The 13,582-nt window shown below is 40.7% G+C and overlaps 2 protein-coding genes and 2 non-coding genes across 6 annotated transcripts in view; 1 reads left to right on the top strand and 3 right to left on the bottom strand.

Annotated features, from left to right (window-relative positions):
- Nucleotides 1-1,327: 1,327 nt before the first annotated feature.
- On the bottom strand, nt 1,328-3,633 carry rpl37 (ribosomal protein L37). The gene is made up of 4 exons (XM_018736681.2): nt 3,562-3,633; nt 2,638-2,773; nt 2,137-2,221; nt 1,328-1,430 (listed from the first exon to the last, which is right to left on the bottom strand). The coding sequence occupies exons 1-4, from the start codon at nt 3,562-3,564 to the stop codon at nt 1,361-1,363; spliced, it is 294 nt and encodes a 97-aa protein (XP_018592197.2). The 5' UTR covers nt 3,565-3,633; the 3' UTR covers nt 1,328-1,360.
- LOC114910797 (small nucleolar RNA SNORD72) lies at nt 1,523-1,598 on the bottom strand. Its single transcript, XR_003797802.1, has one exon. It is a non-coding gene; the product is annotated as a small nucleolar RNA SNORD72 (small nucleolar RNA).
- On the bottom strand, nt 2,986-3,067 carry LOC114910798 (small nucleolar RNA SNORD72). Its single transcript, XR_003797803.1, has one exon. It is a non-coding gene; the product is annotated as a small nucleolar RNA SNORD72 (small nucleolar RNA).
- A 4,324-nt stretch (nt 3,634-7,957) lies between the features above and the next one.
- Nucleotides 7,958-13,582, top strand: part of st8sia5 (ST8 alpha-N-acetyl-neuraminide alpha-2,8-sialyltransferase 5) — a 28,759-nt gene continuing 23,134 nt past the window's right edge. For 2 of the 3 annotated variants that reach the window (XM_018736852.2, XM_018736851.2), the window contains exon 1: nt 7,959-9,045. In XM_018736852.2, the coding sequence (XP_018592368.1) occupies nt 8,918-9,045 (128 nt within the window). In that variant the 5' untranslated portion in view covers nt 7,959-8,917. Of the gene's footprint in view, nt 9,046-13,582 lie in introns of all 3 variants that reach the window. The other variant, XM_018736850.2, reaches the window with a different exon arrangement.

Genomic DNA, 13,582 nt, shown 5'->3' with positions numbered 1-13,582 from the left:
ACCCTAGTCAATTTTCCACTGGACCGATCTCCCCAAAAATATTTAGTCAATGCTGTATTAATTGAGTAATAAAGCAACTCATTACATTCTCCAGACATTTCAAACACATTAACCAAGAAAAGCCAATCACATGTTGGACAGCAGCTAACTATAAACTAAGAAACTGATAGAAAGCAGAGGATGACTCAAGAATTTTTACTTTAATAATTATGCATGCATACCAGTATAAAAGAATGGACATCTGTTCAAGAAAATTGTTACATCTCTCATGTAGTGGTTATTGCTTTCCTAAAAAAAATTAAAGAGAAGCCAATGTATTACATGGGACAGCTGGTAGTATAGTGGTTAGAGCTGTTGCCTTTAGACTCAAAGGTTCAGATCCTACCTCCAGCTGTAGTATCCTTAAGCATGGTACTTACCGTAAAATTTCTCCAGTAAAATTACCCAGTCAAGGCAGACTAGTGACAAAATTGTACCCCCTTGTTGGAAACTGCTAGTCTGACATGAGCATAGCTCTATGATGCCTCTTCGTGGCATGCACCTCTCCTTCGCCGCTAAACGTGAGGTGTCTGTACTTACATTACCCTTGAGCAGCAGCTCTCAAAGTGGTGTGCTGACAAGTGTAACAAGTGCCTTTTATTTCCCTACCTGGATTAACTTTTGTTCAATTATTTTCCTAACAGGTAGTCTACAGTTTTTTTGGAACAGCTCAGAGATCCATCACATTTGCAAAATGCCATAAAACTCAAGAGATAACAGGTGATGACTGGGAAACTTTGGCTCAATAACACTGTACCCATCACCCACTCAATGATCTGTGGCAGATCATCTTAACTTTCTTCCCCTAAAAGTATTTGGTTTGGGGAGTACACTACACATTTTCACCTTGTTTGGGGTTATTGGTCAACTGTGAAATTAACATAATTGCAAAAGATCATTGGGGTGGGAAATCCTCATAGACTATATTTCTGGAGCTGCCATTTCAAAAACCAGTTTGGCTAAGGTTGTAATCATACCGTCCAGTGAATTAGAGAAATGCTACCTTCTGAGGCATGAGCCTCCACAAAGACTTTTTTTCTCTAATACTGTATATGCAAACTCGTTATTCCAGCTAAAATGTATCTTGGCTTAGATATTTAATGCAGTTCCTGTGTTATGTTTCACACTTGTATGAGAACATTTTTACAGTGAAAATATTCTTTCATATAAACCTTTTCCTCTATTTTGAAGTTCTCTTCCACAGACTTCATATTCAGTGTTATCAGAGCTTCACAAAACACATTGTTAAAGACTCTCAACCTTAATAATATAAAGTCAACACAAATAATGACAATTTTAACAGCACATTTATTTTAAATGCCTAAGATGACCCAGAGGCAGCTACAGCTGCACGTTTTGGCTTGGGGGTTGTTCCTTCCCGGAATCCGTTTCTGAAAGGGGGGGAAAAAGAATTCAAACCAAGAACACTGTGGTGGCAAGTTCATAAACATTAACATTTCATACTAAGGACTCAGTAATTAGTAGCTTACCTCAGTCAAATCTTAATATCACACTGATATCATTTGTTCAGACATTTATTATGCCATCATTGGTAAGCACTTTGTTTTCACATTCAAAGCCATTGAAAGAACAGATTTAAATATTTAAGGTTTTTTATATATAATTATACAGACAGTATATATTATATACACACACACTGTTGTATATTCTAAGCACAAAAAAAACAGCTCACGTAAATGCATTTCTACAATTAAGGTATACATTATACCTTGCACTATCAGTATAATGCAGTTAAAAGTGCCAACTGTCTGCAGTACTAAGGAACAAAAAATGTCACAATTCAGTATGACTTTCAGAGTGTAGTTTGTCCCTGTTTGACAGACATTAAATTTACAAATACTAATGCAAAAACTCAAATTTGTTCCAAAAACATGCTAAGTTACCCATATATCTGACATATATTTATGTCTACTAATTCATGCTGAACTTTCTGAAAGTTATAAAGTGCATAGGTAGTACAACTTTACTGGTGTTTGATCATGTTCAGATCAAAAGGATTTCTGCTGCTGATCCAGAAAGGTAAAGGTGTTCAACATCAACTGCTTCAGCAGTGTATTGTATACGATTATGACTCACCTGAATCTGCGGTACACAACCTTCAGGTGCCTCATGCGACCTGTCCCAGTGGTGCTGCGCCTCTTAGCCTTAGCGCTCCAGTTGTCTAAAGAGTGAAAGAAGGCAACTGACATTGGCATGAAGTTATACAAAAAAGATCTGAGTATGGTGGCTAATTATTGCTATTAACAAAATTGGATCTGTACTGTAATTCTGAAAAATCATAGCAAACAAATGTTATTCCAGTTTTAATAAAGTGGTTCCAATCACATCGGGGGGGTCTTCTGCAGTTTTAAATGCTTTAAAAGCTAATGAAAATGATGGTTTTTAACTCTTGAATGTACTGTGGCAGAGATACAGGACAGAAAATCAAGAGGTGCCAACAAGCAGCAGGCTAGAGAATCTCTGTCCTGCTGTATGAATGGGTAAAAGACTGTAAAGTCAATTTAAAACTTCACATCACCTTTGAAAAATGTGCCAAGCTAAATAAAACTAGTGATGATGACAAACAGGCGCACTCACACTTTCTCTTGCGCTTGGCGGGGTATCCACACTTGCCACAGGTGGACTTCTGAAGGTGGTAAGCCTTAGAGCCACAGCGGCGGCACAGAGTGTGCGTCTTGTTGCGACGCTTTCCAAATGACGACGTTCCTTTCGTCTGTAATAACAAAGAGAAGCCATGTTAAACCATGCAGCAAGTTGTGTTCAGCATGTCCTGAAATATGAAAGTCTACAAGGTAGACCAAATATCATTCCTGCTGCTGTCCCACTGTTCCAACTGTTATAGCGAAAACAAACAACATGCCTAATGTGTAAATGTAACTTACATTGAACAAAGAAGTAAAATAAAGATTAATGACGTGTTGTTGGGTCTCGTCTCAGTTAAATGTAAGAATCACTATGCTTATATTTCATATGTTCAGACATTTGTATTAAGTACATCATCAACGATTCCAAATTGTAACAGAGATCAAATAGCTAGCTAGTAGCTGTCCCTTAATCCACAGGCACTGTATCAACAATATTATTATAACTTCACAGCAAGCTTGAAGCTAACCCCGACGAGAAATGCATCGCTGCAACCAATTAACGTTTCACCGCGACGACTCCTTTTTTTTCCCTGAATATTCAGACTGGAGGCTATTTCATATTCATTTAAGTCTCCTAGTTCCTCCGCACAAAAAGTGTAAAAGGCAAAATTAGTGCTCCTTTTCAAATAAAAGTCCTACCTGAAAACAACTTACGGCGGTTACGCTCCGCGAAAAAAAATGTGTTAACTTCACATTCCGTAATAAACGTACACCATTATCAATCTAATAATAAATATCGAGGAGAATAACATTACAGTAGTTAAAACTTGCGATGTTTCTATTCAACTTTAATAGTGATAAAAGATAAAAACAGATGTTTTTCGATTTTTTCCACAGCCCTCTCTCTTCAACTTACCATCCTCCTCCTAAGGTGGACACGACAGAGGCCGGAAACATAGTGGTGTTGCGCTAAATGAACATCAACTACTTCCGGTGAAACAATGCCCAAACCCAATCTAGTTCCACTTGTTTCTATATACTTAGCGTGTTAAAATTTTACTGTATATGATCGAATATGGTGCACATATCTTTAGTATAAATAAATATTTAGTAAATGAAAACTGCTCTTAATGTTGTATAGTAGTATTTCAGAGTCAGAGTGAGTTTTATTGGCCAGTGTCCCGACGCACACAAAGATTGCCTCCAGCTGACACAGAACATTCTAACATATTAAATGTTTAAGTAAAATATCTCGAAGCTGTAACTTGTGCAACCTGTTTACAGACTGTGTGGAGATACAGACTCTTGGATACATTTTTTAGTTTTCACTAAGTTTTTTTTTTTTTGTTGTTGTTGTTTTATGAAAAGAAGGGGGTGCGGTGGCGCAGTGGGTTGGGCCACAGTCCTGCTGTCCGGTGGGTCTGGGGTTCGAGTCCCGCTTGGGGTACCTTGCGATGGTCTGGCGTCCCGTCCTGGGTGTGTCCCCTCCCCCTCCGGCCTTACGCCCTGTGTTGCCGGGTAGGCTCCGGTTCCCCGTGACCCCGTACGGGACAAGCGGTTCTGAAAATGTGTGTGTGTGTGTGTGTGTGTTTTATGAAAAAGAGATGTTCTAGAGGGGGCAGTGGTGCAACGGGTTTGGCTGGGTCCTGCTCTTTGGTGGGTCTGGGGTTCAAGTCCTGCTTGGGGTGCCTTGCGATGGACTGGCGTCCCATCCTGGGTGTGTCCTCTGATTTGCTGGGTTAGGCTCTAGCTCACTGCCACCCCCACCTGGGATAGGTGGTTTCAGTGTGTGTGTGTGTGTGTGTGCGCGCGTGTGTGTGTTCTGTATGACAGCCTGTTCAGAATGTTCTGTATAACCGAATATTTAAACAGTATCTGGTTATACACAATGTTCTGGGGACAGCTGGTAGCATAGTGGTTAACATTGCTACCTGTGGATCCAGAGGTTGCATAAGAAGGTCTGATTCTTGCCTGTAGTAACCTTAAGTGGGCTACTTACCCTAAATTGCTTATGCAAAAGTTGCCCAGCTGTATGAATGAGTAAAAAACTGTAAGCTTCCTGTAGGAAGTAACTTCACAGAAAAGCATCAGCTAAATGCATAAATGTGAGCAGTGCTTCACTCTTCTTGCAGTGCATGCTTTTTGCCATCTGTTATTGTCGGTACGATTTTGCCTTTCTAATGTGCATTCAGCAAATATTACTTTTCCTTCATGAGAAATAAGAGAGGCTTCCATTCTGAAATTTTATAAGCTTTTCTACGTGTAACCTGCATATCGAAGATTGCAGGTAAACTCTGCTGTAGAACTTAGGTTTATGCTTTTCGTATTCCTGATAAGCGGTGGACAGGGGCCAGCGTGGGCACTCTGACCGGTCTGCGGCTATGTAGCCCCATACTCAGCAGTTTGCCATGCACTGTGTGTTCTGACACTTTTCTATCATGGCCAGCATTAAGGCTGTCAGCAACTTGTGCTACAGTAGCTCTTCTGTGGGATCGGACCAGACGGGCTAGCCTTCGCTCCCCACGCGGATCAATGAGGCTTGGGTACCAATGACCATGTCGCCGGTTCACCGGTTGTCCTTCCTTGAACCACTTTTGGTAGGTACTAACCACTGCTTACCAGGAACACCCTGCAAGACCTGCCGTTTTGGAGAAGCTCTGTCTCAATCGTCTAGCCAATAGACAATTTTGCTCTTGTCAAAGTCGCTCAGATCCTTACGCTTGTCCATTTCTCCTGCTTCCAACACATGAAATTCAAGAACTGACTGTTCACTCGCTGCCTAATATATCCCACCCCTTAACAGGTGCTACTGTGACAGGATAATCAATGTTATTCACGTCACCTGTCAGTGGTTCTGGTGTTGTGGCTGATCGGTGCATTTTTGCCTTCAGGAGAGGCTGCTGCTGTGAGAGATCAATATAGATGTACAGCACATACAGATATAAACATATAGATTCAAAAGGGTCAGTTCCATTTTTGTCACCGCAAGTGCAGTCAGTGTAGCCCAGACCAAGCAATGGTTATCCTCTGCAACAGTAAAGATAGACATAGTGGACATTAATAGAACTAACCCCAATACAAATGCTGAGACCATCAGACTAATCCAAACAGATATAATCACAGAATTCCTTTTGGAGAATGAGTGGAAACCATATTCATACAAAATACCCGGCAATATGACCTTTTGTGCAGGCTTAATAGTTTGCCATCAACTCACCATATGCATACTCATTCATTTAGCTGACATTTTTCTCTAAAGGAATTTATGCTTTTAATCTACCTACAATAACTTACCAATGTGTTTTTTTTTTTTTTTTTTGAACTGGAGCAGTTTAGAGTAAATTCCTTGCTCAAGGGTACTACAGCTGGAGGTGAGAGCCGAACCTGCAACCTTTGGATCGAGGGGGAGTAGATCTAATCACTACTCTACCAGCTATCCTCACATATAGTAAGGGTAGTAATATATTCCATCTTTTATAAGAGAAATACAGAAATATAATCTATTCTCCACCTGTGTAATAACTAATGGGCTATATCACTCTTTCATTACCTGAGATTTTACCAATAAAATTTAGTCCTTCTTTACACTATAACTCTGTTAATGGGAACTTCCAGGTACCATTAGTGCTATTTGACTGTATAACAGAGACACTAATGCCTGGTTGGGAGCATTGTTGAAATTTTGTCTTATCTAACATGTTCCATTGTTTAAAAAGCTAACTCCCTTTGAATTTATTTACAGTGCTGATTGTAGTATTTACATTACTTGATGTACTTCCCCTTTATAACTACTTAAGCCCTCTCTCAAAACTCACCTCTTTTGCCCTCACTACTCCCCTGATCTTGTAAGTGCTCGATAAACATGTGCGGGTTTGTTATGTGTAATAATTTGTTTAATAATAAAGAAGCCCACAGGTACCAGTGTAATGTAAACTGGTTCACATGGCAGAATATGACAAATTGACTGTACTCTTGAATGATGTGTTTGCACCCAAATCTCTCCTTCTGTTGATGTAATGCACTTTTCATATTGCTCTCTGAGATGCATGTCACTTTCGGGAAAAGCGTCTGCTAAATGAATAAATGTAAATGTGGCTTTGCATCCACAAGGTTTTGCATTCACTCAGGTGTGGGATATTCTTTATTCAACTTGAAACATCTAAAACAATTTAGTTATTTAGTTATTTTAAAGCCGAAAAACAATTGAAATGTTATTTTTTGCATTGTGTAAGATGACCAGAGATCTGTCATCAGAAATCTGTATCTATATAACTATCTATAAGTCTTTCACTCCATATCCATTAACACACCATTCTTTCACCAATGGTAAGAGAGAATTCAAGTTAGGCCCGGGAAGCACATGTTGGAGGAAGGGATTTACACACTGGACAGAATGTGCCCATTGCAGGTCAATCACATTCATCCATGTACTGTGAGTTTATAGAACAGTTTACTTAAATACAATGACTTTGGTGTGTAGCAAACTCAGCAGCTCATGGAAACCCATACTCACAGACAGAGGTCACTTTGGGGCTGTGAGTCTATCTGGGCCACCTAGAAACAGTACCACACTGACACATGAAAAGGCTATTAATATACTTTATCACATACCATAAACTGTGTTTAGTATGAAGGTCACAGTATCAGGTGCATAACAGCTTGGCAGATTCCTGGGGAGCAGAAACAGTTGTGGAATTCAAAGAGTCAATGAACAGCCCATGTTATGCCTCTACTATGAAATTTAACTACCCAGAAAAACAATAATCACCTGAATTTGGATACAGGTGGATGGAAACTGATGTCACTCTCCAAATTTAATCTCCCACCATAGGACTTGTATTAAAATACCATTTTAATACACTGAAAACAAAGCTCCTTTTTTCACATGGGCTTATAAATTTACATTTATTCATTTTTGCAGACTCTTTCCCCCATAGCGAGGTAAAACTCGCTTAAACAAAAGTGCATTTCACCGACAGTGCACTTTTTAAAAGTATATTTAGCCACCGGAATACAGGAGTTCTTTCAAAATGTAAAAATGCAATGAATCGACTTTAATTTTCCACCCGCAATGTCAACGTGTGCATGGCTGTGGTGTGGACAGGGGCAACGATGCTGGATTCTACATGCTGGACGCTGGGCACTGGGTGCTGAGTGCTGGGTGCTGGGTGCTGGACATTGGACGCTGGGTGCTGGATGCTGGATGCTGGATGCTGGGTGCTGGATGCTGGGTGTTGGGTGTTGGATGCTGAGTGCTGGGTGCTGGATGCTAGGTGCTGGGTGTTGGATGCTGGATGCTGGGTGCTGGATGCTGGACGCTGGACATTGGATGCTGGATGCTGGACGTTGGATGCTGGACGCTGGGTGCTGAATGCTGAGTGTTGGGTGTTGGATGTTGAGTGCTGGGTGCTGGACGTTGAATGCTGGACGCTGGATGTTGGAGGCGCGCTGCTCTGTCCTTGCCAGACGCGATGACCTTGACTCCCGCGCCCGCGTGTTTGAGCGCCTGTGGACGACGACGCCTCCCTCAAAACCCACCTTCGAATTCTTTATCCCCACGTAACTAATGCAAGCACATGCCCGATTTCAGAAGGCTTCATCGGCAGCCCCGAGGGACACCCCGCCCCACACGATCTCCGCCGCAACTGAGCAGTCCACGTACGTTTGGACAGGCAGCACCTGCGCTGGCTGGGTCCTGCGGGACGGATCTCGGGCGCGCAGCACACAGATTTTGTGCAGACAGAGAGGGAGGATTTCTGCAAAGAGACGGATCTGCCGCACAGACTGAATTTCTGCAAAGACACACGTCTTCATCACAACCGACCGAGGCAGATCTTGCGCGCACAGACGCATCTTCGGCAGGGCGGGAGATCCTCCGCGCGGAGACAGATCTGCCGCAGAGACAGCCGCGTTTCTGCACACACATCGTCTTGCGCGCACAGACAGATCTGCTGGGGGCAGATGCCGCCCATCTGATGCCGGAGGCTGGCGCTGCTGCTAGGCTGCGAGCGCGTGGGTCCGGTCCAGAGGGTTGTCATGTCGCCTCTCCCACGCGGAACCCCTGCTGTGCTGTGATCGAGCGCGGGGCCACAGCGCCTTCGTTCAGTCCGAAGGGAGCCGCGGAGCCGCAGTGCCGCGCGAACGGGACGCGGCGGCGCCTCAGCCTGTGCCCGTGCGGCAGAGCAGGGTAAAATTAGCACAGTAAACATGTTCCCCTGAATGTGAGCCTCGGCGGGCGACCCACACCGACGCGTGTTTGGACACGGTGAAGAATGGGCTACTCGGACCCGTCCGGGAGAGATCTGCTCGGAAACAGGTCTCTTTGTTTCATTTTTATTTGCGCTTTCGGAGTCGTCACCCTCCTGCAGCAGATTCTGTACGGCAAAAACTACATCAAGAGGTAAGCCGTTTATTCATCGCCCCTTCGCCAAATACACGTTAAAGTATAACCGTAAGGTGCCTTAAATTATTGCAGTTTAATTTGCCTTCACTGTAGGGCTGAGCGGTTAACCATGCATGTGCTTCAGGTTATCCTTTGCAGAGCTGAGATTGATTATTGAACCATCCTCCAAACAGCCAAAGGACACTTCTTAGTGATATAATAGTAATAATAATAATAATACTAATAATAATAGTAGTAATAATAATAGTAATAATAATAATAATAATAATAATAATAATAATAATAATAATTTGTTAATTGTTAGAAAAATGTTACTTATAAAATTATTATTATTATTATTATTATTATTATTATTATTATCATTATTATTCATGTCGTGATAACAGTAGTAGTAGTGGGATGGTAGCACTATCCTAAATCACGAAATCTCATTTATTCTATTTCCCAATGGAGTAATTCATGAAAATGATTCTAAATGTTATTTTGAAGGACACTGTACATTGCCTACTGATGATATATTCTTGTCTGTGTTTTATATTTGATTTGAACTGATTTCCCTCTGACTGGTGATACGTTATGTATGGAAAGTGCTTTGCGATGTTTGTAATGATGCAGATTTTTCAAGGTTCTTGAATTAATTGCAATGCAAAGTGCGGCTGTGTACCACTTATTATATCTGCAAATGAATTTATTATTACACCCAGCCAGATGAAACCGAATATGCCACTATGGTATAGAATGTCACAGTGCAATGCTGATATGTTGTGCAAGAAATAATTTTAAAAAACTTCAAAATTGATTTTGAAAATAAAATACAGAATTCATTGTCATAGAATGATAATTAATGAATGAATTAATTAATTAATGATGGTTAATCCTACTGGTCTGTAATAATGCAATATCACCTTCAGCACTAAAACATAAAAGAAGCTGCATCTTTTTCAGGACAAAGTAATTTTCTCAAAATGATTCTTTTCTGTGGTCCCTTGTTAGGAATGCTGTTTTTACACATTTAAAAATGTTTGCCTTCACTGTTAGAGGTTAACCACAGTTTAGCAGCCGAGACCAAGAGATATTTAAATGGAATCAATGAGTTCGTCTCCCCTGGGATTGGGGGTGAAATATAGAAAATTTAAAGTCCCCCCTCAGAGTGATTGTTCTTCATCTTCTGATACATCGTTTTGGGAATCCTGGCCCGCACTGCATTTACTGTATTCCAGTGGTGCCCTACATATGCTGTAAACCTTGATGTGCCTCAACAGATGTGAGCCACTGGGATGAGCTATGGAGCAATGTGTGGGTGGTGAATGCCTACGCTTGGCAGGAGCCATTTTTTCTCCTCTGCGTCTGCACACCTCAGGCTCGGCAACCAGGGCTGGGAGATGATGTCACAATAGGGAAAAGTAAACAGTCCGGACCTCCCTTCTCAGCCCAGCCACGTCGAGAGCATTTTCCAACACGATGTGGGCACGCACATCCAAGAGCTGCATCGGTCGAAAAATTCTGCCACCCAGGAGAACGTGCTATTCTGTGCACAGTATGATGGTACCCCCAAGTCAGTCGTTGTGTTTGTGACAATCAGAACACAGTAAGAAACCTAAAATATTAATTACTACAATCAGTACACCGGGGCATTTTAACATTCCTTAATGTTGCTCAATAAATGATGTACACTGTTCTTATTCCAATTTGAATGCTAGTTAAAATAGTTCCTGACAAAGCACAGTAAAGGGGTGTGTTGAGGGATGCATCCTCAAATAAATTTTGTTGGACGTTGTAGAATGTGATAACTTGTGAAAGATGAAAGTTGCATATCACATTTCACTTATTGGCCATTACATATTGCATTTTACAGACAATATAATAACAGATTAGTGTCCTGTATACCTCATCATTTATTGACAGAGGCTGATAGATCCACTATTTGTATCGTGCGTGTTAGAATGTGACTATTAGAGCTATGTGTTTTATTTCACTTCAGTACATATTCACACTATAGAAATTACATTCAAAGACAAGAATATTAGTGAAACGCTCTTATGATATTGCAAAATACCAAAGGAGAAAGTGGATAATTGTAGGCTAATGTGAAGTATCTGCGAGACAGCTACATTTATTTAGCAGATGCTTTTCTCCGAGGCGATGTACATCTCAGAGGAAAGACAAATCTTTACATTTTTGAGTATTTCTACATATGTTTGAAAGATATGATTCCAACTGATTTCTTTATTTTCTATTCCTTCTAGAAATTCATTATTAAATTGGGGAGGGACACTGATGTTGGGATAGTCTTGCCTTATCATGGTATTACCCACACACACTGCCTGAAACTGCTTCTCCCAAGGGGGGGGTTGCAGGAAACCGGAGCCTAGCCTGGTAGCGTAGGGTGCAGGGTTGGGGGGGGCGGTGGGGACACACCCAGAGTGGGATGCCAGTCTGTCACAAGGCACCCCAAGCGAGACTTGAACCCCAGACCCACTGGCGAGCAGGACCCAGTCAAACCCACTGCACCATCGCATCTCCCCTCATGATATTACCTTTCTGGTTAAATAGGTTCCAGTTTTATATTTTGGATTTGGCCCATTAAGATTTAAACCTTGAAGAAATTATGTAGTCTGTTGTAGATGGAATTATTTATGGAAATGAGAGCATATCTAATATATGATAACCATTTTCTAAATGTAATTTTGAAAAATTGAAAGAAGGGAAATTTATTTTTTAGAATTATTGTACAAAAGAGACTTTGCTAAAAAATGTATCATGTTAAGAGGGTGCGGTGACAGGGTGGGCTTGGCTGGGTCCTGCTCTCTGGCAGGTCTGGTGTTTGAGTCCCAGTTGAGGTATCTTGCAATGGACTGGCGTCCCATCCTGGGTGTGTCCCCGCCCGCTGCTGCTGGGTTAGGCTCCGGTTTGTCATGACCCCAATTAGGACAAGCAGTTTCAGCCAGTGTGTGTATCATGTTAATATTAGAACATCAATTTTTAAAGTCTATCCACTTTTAATGTATTAATGCAGAAGAAAATTCTGTGAGTATGTGACACTCAGACTTTGAGCGATGTTTTAAAACATTAGTTTATGTAAATGAGAATTCATAGGCATTTTTCTCACAAATATCCTAGAATATCCTGTCCTGTCAAGTTTACGTTTACTTTGCTTTTTTACCAGATGCTTTTGTCCAAAGCGACTTCCAATGATTTTCTATTTAGTGTCATCAGCTTATATTGACATCCTATGAAATTACAAAAGTTATCATAATGTTGCAGCGCTTTTGGAATTCAGGCCATGATCTGTTGTTATCTATCACTATAACTGGCAACAGGAATAGGATTTTGTAGCTGCCTGTTAATTCTGTTTTAGTTCAATGTTCATATCTGCAAAAAGTACAAGTATAAGAAAACCCAGAACACAGCTTTAGAGAACCAGCAGAGAAGTAAAGGTATCAAGATTTAGCACTTTAATATGCACCCTTCAGTATTACCTTCCTGCAGTTACACTGTGAATATAATATAGCCTGTCACAAGATCTGGCAGGAACTTTGACAAATGTGTTCATAAATAATTTACTCAAGCTCAGGGAAAAGATAATTCCAGTTCAGATTCCATTTAAAAACCTTTATTACATGCAATCATTATGTAAAATGTTCTATTAAGGTACAGTTCTTCTAGAACTGTGTTGATTTGCTGGAGGAGTAATATTCATATTCTGCTACTGCTTTATAAAACGGAACTTCTTCTTCAAACGTTTGTACCTTTGTGGTGAGTTGTAGGTGAGGACACTGGGATTTGTTAGTATTGGAAAGTTTCTTTTAATGTTTTCACTGAAAATAAAATCACGTGAAAACAATTCTGGTTATATATTTGTTTATTAGCTATGTTTAGGTGAGTAAACAAGCAATTATTACACTGTGAACAGGTTTACAATTTCAATAGCTTAACTTTTTATAATGCAATGAAAAATAATGCAGTTGTACAACATTGCACGTGATGTATTGCACAGATGAAATAGTTGCATTATGCAAATGTATCAGCACCATGTATGTTTAATTTGGTGCAAATTAAATTGGCTTGAATTCTTCTTTACTCTGGCAGCAAATCATTATGTTGGGATAATAAAGTCATATGTCTGCATTTCCTGTGTCTATTTTCTCTATAAAATGTTAATTTAGGTTGATTACCAACTAGCAGATTTATGATGAAAATATACATGCCATAATAGGGAAGTGAAATCCATGTCAGTGAGACATTTCAAACATCTTTTAGTCTTGGAAATAACTACCCCCCAAAAAGGGATTAATTATAACTGAGTTACATAGGAACCTCTATCCAAACAGATCTTCCCAACAGCAAGAGAAGGATCCTCACACTACTCAGTCCACCCACCTCCTAGAGAATTACCTGCAGTTAACCTGTACAAGTTATTGCATCTCTGTACTGGTGGGTTTAGTCTCCCTAGATTTTGCCTCTTACTTGTCCTCATCACAACCCAGGAACTCTTCTGCCACCTTCATTCCTTTCAAGGCTGACCTTAGAGTGT

This window comes from Scleropages formosus, chromosome 6, assembly GCF_900964775.1.
Source record: "Scleropages formosus chromosome 6, fSclFor1.1, whole genome shotgun sequence".
Classification (NCBI taxonomy): domain Eukaryota; kingdom Metazoa; phylum Chordata; class Actinopteri; order Osteoglossiformes; family Osteoglossidae; genus Scleropages; species Scleropages formosus.
This window is presented reverse-complemented; position numbering and strand designations above follow the sequence as displayed.

Excerpts from the sequence above, each read along its gene's own strand:
- rpl37 (XM_018736681.2), bottom strand. Across the intron at positions 2,222-2,637 it reads CGCCAAGCGCAAGAGAAAGT|ACAACTGGAGCGCTAAGGCT; the intron begins GTGAGTGCGCCT and ends TTCACTCTTTAG. Across the intron at positions 1,431-2,136 it reads GTTGTGTACCGCAGATTCAG|AAACGGATTCCGGGAAGGAA; the intron begins GTGAGTCATAAT and ends CCCCCCTTTCAG.